Genomic DNA, 8,298 nt, shown 5'->3' with positions numbered 1-8,298 from the left:
CACAAGATGTAAGCAAGCTGGAGAAAGATGTATGTGAAGATATGCTTCCTATTACAGAATGTATATCCAAAATGTCATAAGTGGAGAGCAGAAGACCATAAAAGGAACAGCACCAAGTTTAAAGTGTGGTCAAAAGACCGTCAGAAGACCACCCTAGACTTCCAACATCTGCAACTATTGAATGCTGCAAACGCTGCAAAAATCTGAAGCAAGATTGTCATCACAAGCCAATATAAATCTGCAAAATCATCCAAGGAAGTAACACAATTGTTACAGTATAAAAGATTGCAGAATAAAGAAGTGAGTGTGCCTCTGGCCTTGCCATGCATCCAGACCTGTAACTTTTGGTTTATGATCATCCCTTATTATCACTTATTAAAACTCTTAAAAATTTAAAAGGAGTGGGTTTCCTTTCTCACAGGAAGTGAGAATATTTCTGCTCTGAGGCTCTGAAAGATTATGCCAATTGAGGTGCTGCTTTGTGTGTGGTCTGGAGGTCCAAAACTGTCCTGACAAATATTGCAGGCTCAAAACAATTGGTTTGTAGCAAAGCTGTGCAGTAATTCAGACCATATTTAATAGAAAGGACATCTAAATCTGGATGATAGAGTTGTCACACTGTGCAAAAAAAAGGCATTTTTGATAGAAGTACAATTGTAACAAGCTCACAGATACAGGTCTAGTTATGAGCACCATGTTTACATAAAAGTGCAATTAATTTTTTTCCTCTTTTTGACAAATTGTATCTCACTGATTGGCTAGTTACTCTCTTGGGCCCCATTCTTTGCACTAGAAAGTCCACACCACAAAATATTCGAAACCAAAGCAAAGAAACCCTGACACAGCTCTTTAAAAACTCTCATTCCTCTTTGAAACCATCACATTTTTGTTATGCCTGACTGGCAGGAGGCATACTGGATCTGGATGCACAGGTGTGTTCAATCTTGCTTCTCCCAGCTTAGTGATATCAGCTTTGGCCATATCAAGTCACAGAGCAAGCACAAGAGTTCTGACAACATCCACTGCTCATAAGAAATAGCAGTGATACCCCTCCACAGCTACATGTTAATGTGACAAACCATCCACAGCTGCTTGGAAAGAGCCAAGGTGTTCCTGTTTTCATCATCCTGTAGCTCATAGTTCTTTCCAGTGGTTCATTGGCCAGCAAGGTTATTTCCAATGTCACTCTGTAGCTCTGCAGTGCAGCTTAGCTAAAGTTCTCAAAACTGAAGTGTGAAATGACAGGAACATTTATTACAGGTTTCCACTACTGCACAAGAGCTCTCACTTTTTGCAGCTTGAAATAAACCCAAGTCACAGCACAGAAGCAAGTACAACCACAGTGGGTTTGAGCAGGAAAAGCCTTTTCAGGGGGGTGGGTGAAGGACTGGTGGGGGGTAGGACGTGGTTCTGTCACCAGAAAAAGTACTACTACTTAAATTTTCCACTTATAGTCAGGTCCTCCATGACACCCTAAGAAAGGAAAAGAAGAACTGACCACTGAATGACAATATATAAACCCAGAGAAAGGAGGCTGACAGTAGACGCTTTCTGCTCTGCCTTGACACAGAAGCCACAGCGATGAAGCTCCACATCACAGCAATCCTGCTCCTCTTCTGGTTTGGTGTCTTCACTGGGCACACAGTCAGAGGTAAGTTTGCAACCTGAGAGGAAGACAAGAATTGCTCCACATTGCACCTGTGGTCTCATGGGCAAAATTTATTGTTGCAGACAGCTGATTTATAAGATAAAACACACAAGACATCCAGATGAAAACTGCAAGAATGGCAGCTTCGTGGGGGATTTCATCTGATGTCCAGCCAAATGGTGCTTGATTTCTGCTTTAATGCAAGGGGAGCTTCTGTGCCTGAGAGTGCTTAAAGGGTTTCTGTGCAATGGTCTCCATCTTAAAATCAAAATATCTTGAAGGCACAATGTGCTTTAGTCTCACTGATTCCATAAACCTATGTGTACTATAGATTAATAACATTTCATGGCAAAAAATCTTTCTTGGATAAGATGTAAATTGGGGTTTTTTTCCAGATAGATTACTTTTATATTAATTTTATTGTAGTAATTGTTATATGACTTCCTGTAACTATATAGTCTTATTTTTTCTAATATCTACATTTTAAGAAGTTCCTCATTGTTTAGAAGTTCCATATTGTTTATTCACTTGTTTCTAGATAAACCTTTTAGTACAGGCAGGGAAAATATGAACAATAACTAAAAAGGGGAGTAATAGATTTATAGCTTCTCTTGTTTCACTAAGTCATACAATTGAACATCTTTTTCTAAACCAGTTATGAACACTGAGATGAGCCATGTTTATTAGACATGCTTTAAATAAATTTGTCTACAGAGCTGGCTAGGTCAGTGACTTTTCGATTAGGCTCCATGGATCGTGGAGAAACATCCTATTACAAACATCATCTCATCACAAGTAAATTTCACACAAACCACTGATATGCAAACCATATGCAAACCCACAAATATACACCCAGAAACACAAAGAAAAGGTATGTTCACAAAACCATATCAAAACCAAACTGAGACCTGCTAAGCATTCACAGGACTATGAAGCTACACAGCCTTCACGCTGACCCACTGCCTCTCCAGCTACATCCTGCATCCCACTGCATCCCACTACATCCTCCTATTTTCATTGCTGACACTGCTCTTCATCCTGGCAACAGTGATTTCATATCACAGACAATGTCATTGTCCAGGCTGTATAATAGGCCATAAGTATCACCAAGTTTGAAAAAAAGCACACCAAGATTGTCTACAAGAGAGATAAAAAAGAACAAGAAGTAATGATTAAAAAACCAAATACACCTGGGAAAAATGGACAGTTATAGGTACAGAGCAGTTGGGGTTTGTTCCTCGTCTTGAGAAGCTTTGCTGCTATTCCCTGCTTCCATTCCCTGAAGGTTTTGTAGCACCAGAAGAAATATTTCCGGGACGCATAACAATTGCTTGGCTGTCTTTGAGCTCTTTTAATGCCACATTTTGAAAACCAGTCTGAGGCAGGAAGAAATGTGCCATAAAACGTACAAAAAACTACATTGTATTACTCATGACTAAAGCAAAATCAGGAGAGAGATTCCTCCAGGCAAACAAGATCTCAGGAATTAGCAGATCTGCCAGTAACTATGCAATGGCTATCCCACACCTTCTCCAAAGACTGATGTGTCTGTGTTTGTCTCAGCTATTCCAGTTATTTCTGTAGTGAGACTCTCTGCAGCAGGTTTTACATTTACCAAGGTGCATCAGAAGAGCTCTTGGACTTTTCTCAAGCCAGTACCTCTCCAAATTCTTTATAAATAAACCACAGAGTAGAACAGTGTTCTTTTTGTTCCCTGCATGATTTCCCAAGCCTGTCTGCCATGAGCAGGAAAAAAACAGAAACTGGCAAGTGGAGACTAGCACTAATGTATACTCCATTGTATTTGGATGAGCTCCCATTTTTAGTTAACACCATGTAAGATAACAAGTGCCTAGAAAATTTTATACCAATATTGTGATTCTCTTTTTTAATCATGACTGTGTTTCTCTGAATTGTATCAAAATCTTGGAGGAATGCAATGCAAGGGTTAAGTAGCAAAGCACTGCCTATGAAATCGGAGTTATAGCCAGAGGATATAAGCACTTATTCTTCTGGCAGCTATATCCCCCTTTTTGTCAACAATTTTTGTTACTAATAGTCTTGAATGTGAGAGAAGTAGGCTCTCTTTCTTCTTCTTCACTTGGAAAATAGGAGGTATTACTGATCCATATTCAAAATACTTGTGTTAAGCTGCCTAATAAAGTGTCTGTTCTAAATGTTACCTCCATATGGGTACTTATTTCCAGATGATGTAGCCTAATTACAAATTATGTCAAACGCTTCTATGGAAGAAGTGACACCCTAGGGATAGATAACACTTTAGAGACGGTACAATGCATCACAAAACATAGCTTAGGCTCTCTGGTATAAGTGGTATTGTGGCTGTACATCATGAGACTCTCATGGTCCAACCAGCGCTAGGAAACTTTTGGAATTTGTGGTTTATTAAGCAATTATGGCTAAATATCAATAAAAGCATTATTCCCTCTGTCATTTATCTATTTTTCCCTTCTAGGGAGTTCTAGCAGTGAGTCCATGCGCAAATTCAAGTGTGTAAATCTCTCTACAAGGCAGTTAAACATTCGAAATCTTGTGAACTATGAAAAGCAACAAGTACCAACAGATGCCATCATGTAAGTATCTCATGCACCCTTTCAGACTTCCTTATGGAAACACAAAACAAAAAAAATAGGGAAGGGCAGCAGAACACAATTCATGGCCCAGCTCACTACATTCTGGGTAGTTGAGGTCACCCTTCCAGTTCTTCCATGCCACATGGCAGCTGAGGGAGTGAGGAGAGAGGAGCAGGCCCCAGAGAGCTGGGAGATGTGTGCTGCTCATAAATAATGGCAGGAAGCTCACTGACCAGCTCACATCTTTGTGCCCTGTGAGTGGGAAAAATCTCAACAAGGGTGGAGGAGTCAGAGGCCCTGTGCATTAACTGAGTCAAGGGGAAAGAACATGTGGAAGAATATGGGGTAACCCTGAGTCCTGCTAGGAGCTGTGTTTGTTCCTTTGAGCTCACATGCATGCATTTTTATCTCATCTGGGATCTGCTCCTGGGAGATAAAAGTTCATCATGATTGAACATAAAATCCCAGAATAGCAGGTATGCTTCATGTTTTTAATATCAGTTTATATGTACATGACCATGTATGTTACCTATATCATAAACAGGTAAATAATGTTTCCAACTGCTGTTGTTCTAACTAACACCTACAAACTCCAGCATTTGATATTGTTTTACCACATTTTTGTTCATGTTCTGCATCAAAACCAAGAACAGACCTGGGTTTGGAGATTGTAATGTAATGTCCAGCTGGTTTTCTTTCCTTTTTGCTATAGGTTTCTTACTGCAGGAGGTATCAAGATCTGTGTAAGACCTAATCAGGAATGGGTGCAGGCTGCTATAAAGCGAATAGATGAAAGACGTACTGCCAAACCAAATAATCCAAGCTTCTAAGGAAAGCCAGCTGGAATCATCATCAGTGCTGCAAGTAACAAGGAAGAAAAGCTTACTATCTTCTTTTATTTCCTATTTATTAAGTGGCAATAAAATCTTGGAACAAACACAAACTCACCAGAATCTATTGAACACTGATTCAACACTGTGTTGAATGCCTGCAGATTTTGGTTGAACTCTATTAGTCTGTATATATTCTGAAATGCTTCTAATATTTATTTACAACTGAACGTAGATATCATCTCATCCTTGCTGTCTTGACCAGGGTGGTATTTAATGGTGAATGACTGATAGTTTCACACAGTGTAGTGAGGATGACCATGCACAGAGCTGGAAGAGTGCAGACCTCCATGCTGATGGAGACCAGAGCATTCCACATTGAGTGCTGGTTTTAAGCATGTGCTGTCTAAGATAGTCAGTCACACCTACATAAACTATACAAACTGATTTCATACTTCAGGATATCCACCTGATCAGTGCCATATTCAGAAGATGGTCCTTGAGTCTTCTATTTCTACACACAGTATTGCACTATTAGCTCAGTTCACAAAGGTTTGTTAATATTCTCACCAAGTGTGTTAATATTCTCACCAAGAGATGATGTAGAGTAACTCAGTGAATGTAATCCTGCTCAGTCTTGCCCTGGGGAAGCCTTATCTTATCAATTACATCTGTGAAATTACTTCAGTTTTGCCCTCATGGGAAACAAACATGAAACAACTGGTTTGCTTTTCCCACTGCTTTTCTCTGAATAAGAACAAACCATGACTGGAATCTGTATTTCACAAACTCATAGAAACTCCCTGCCAAAGAGAACTATGTACATAGAAACATCTTATTATCTTAAAATTGATACATACTACTAACAAAAGACTTTGAATTTTAATAAACTTCCTATATAACTGAATCAAAGGGCATGTTTTTTGCAGGATTATAATGCAAATGGATACTGCAGAAGCAGGTCCCAAGATGACAGCATAAATCTGAGAACTAATGGGTTAGCTGGGCCAGAGCTAACACTATTGCTAAGTCATTACTCAGATGGCTTTGGAATGATATGATTCCAAGCTTTCTACATCATATTTCAGCTCATATTTCAGACCATACCTCTTCAAAAGTTCACATACTTCAAAAACAGAGTTCATATCATACTTGGATGGTCCCCCACATTACTAGAAGCAGAAATGGAAGAGCTCTCTGCTCAGAGAGAGAAAAGATAGCATTTGAGGACTTTCAGGGGTCAAGAAGAGGTAAAAGCAGAGGTGCTTCTGGAAAAAAAGTTCTTTTCATATTACCACATGTATGCAGGCTTGCACCACTGCTAACCTATGGGCTTTCCATCCTGCAAAACCTCTTAGTGATACTCATGGAACTGCAGCACTTCCAAACTGCACCATGAAAATAATTTCACATTACTCTAAAGGACAGTTTTTACAGTTCCCTGCTCTGATCAAGACTTTAGACAGAATTTGTCTCCCATGGTTCATGTTTTGTCAGAGCTCAGTCTTGTGTGGGGAAACAGATGTAGTTTTCACTATCCAGGACAGGTTTTTAATAGTGCTATTGCTGAGGCAGGAAAAAGAAGGATGACTGTATGTGTTACACTACAGAACAGACCAAGGCAGGCTACTAAGTCTCTGTTATAGTGAGTTATGCTTCCTTACTGAAATTCTCAATATCAACAAAACTAGAGTAAAACAGTTGTTGCTACTTTGCAAGGAGATCTTTACAGGTAGGAAGAAATGTTGACAATCAGATGTTACTGCAGTATGGCATTATATAAACTGTATTCAGTAATTTTGAATTGTTGATCTCAAGGCCCCAGATCCTCATATTATAGACAACAGAAACACTTCTGTTCCCTTCAGCATCACCAGAGTATTTGTAGGCTACAAACCTGGTCCCCTATAAAAGCATTATTATGTAAACACTTGCAGATAAATACCAGCAACTCTAACAGATCAAATTCATCCAGGACCCAAACTATCTAGCATGCTTTTTGCATGCAGAATTTTAATGCCTATGCTCATACTTAATAGTATAATATCCTGAAATGAATCTTGTTAAAGTTGAATATATTTTTTTTTAATTAGGTCTCTCACAATATGAGGTTAATATGAGGACATATTAATCTTCACTTAGCAATTAATACTTTATATCTGTTCATCCTCATCAAAATTCATAGAATGATTAATAATTTTTAAGAGTGAATCATCCTACTTAACAATTACTCCTTGTTTGTTATACCTTGCAAGGGATCCTTGTAGAGTCCTTGACAGTTAATTACTACTGGGGATCAGGGCTCTCCTTATCTCTTCCTACTCCAACATTTAACTCCAGGAACTTCTCTGTCTTTCCCTGACTGTTCCTTACCCCAGCCCTTGCTGTGGTCCCAGTTGTGTGCTATTTTTGTCAACTCTACTGTGGATAATGTGGAAGTTTTTCTGTAATAGCACTGTTTCTCCCTAGCACTTTCCCCTAAGGCTCTTAAAAGAAAGAATGGAAAATGTGATTTAACCTCCTTTTCATACACAAGCACAAAAGGAAAGTGCAAAATGAAGACCCAGAGTGTTGCTCTTGTCTTGGAGACTAGTAGGAACCATAGTCTTGGTCTTTCCAATATCCATAGGAAACACCTACAAAACAGCAAAATACACAAAACCCATAAAGACCCACAGGGTCTAAGGTACATTTGAAGATTTGGGGCTGTGGTTGAGTTGATGTTCTCCCAGGTCCTGGCTGCCCAACATTTCTTCTCCAGGTGAGGTATAGAGCAGGGGACTCATGGTCACTGTTTCCCTTCTTGCTCAACCTTTGTTAGATGGCAGCTGATTTTCTTTGACGCCTTTTGTAATACACATGCACCACTTTGCCGCAAAGGACACTCCAGATACACATAAGCAGACCAGCATGCATCAATATTTGAAACAAATCAACTATGTCTTTCCTGTCCCACACCACTTAAGTTTCCACAGAGACTTAAGAGATGCACTCTGTTTTGATCTTTGACACAGGGGAAAGGCAGCAGAGAGCAGAGTGGACAAACCCTCAGCCTGTGTAAGTATTCTCACCTTTCCTCACTTTAGCAGAGGCAGACAGGGCAATTACCCATGCCTTTGGGCATGCTGGCTTTTTTGCACTAAAGCAGCAATTTTTCCTAGGCAATGACTTTACATAGCTGCTGCCGTATTTTTTTTCAAAACTTATTTATAATTAAAGAACAGGA

General features: G+C 39.4%; 1 protein-coding gene across 1 annotated transcript; it reads left to right on the top strand.

Moving 5' to 3' along the window:
• The first annotated feature begins 1,411 nt into the window (after window positions 1-1,411).
• On the top strand, window positions 1,412-5,189 carry LOC110480732 (monocyte chemotactic protein 1B). The gene is made up of 3 exons (XM_021548898.4): window positions 1,412-1,651; window positions 4,125-4,242; window positions 4,955-5,189. Exons 1-3 carry the CDS (start codon window positions 1,582-1,584, stop codon window positions 5,070-5,072), a joined length of 306 nt encoding a protein of 101 aa, XP_021404573.2. The 5' UTR covers window positions 1,412-1,581; the 3' UTR covers window positions 5,073-5,189.
• Window positions 5,190-8,298: the final 3,109 nt, after the last annotated feature.

This window comes from Lonchura striata, chromosome 1, assembly GCF_050655825.1.
Source record: "Lonchura striata isolate lonStrDom1 chromosome 1, ASM5065582v1, whole genome shotgun sequence".
Taxonomy (NCBI): domain Eukaryota; kingdom Metazoa; phylum Chordata; class Aves; order Passeriformes; family Estrildidae; genus Lonchura; species Lonchura striata.
This window is presented reverse-complemented; position numbering and strand designations above follow the sequence as displayed.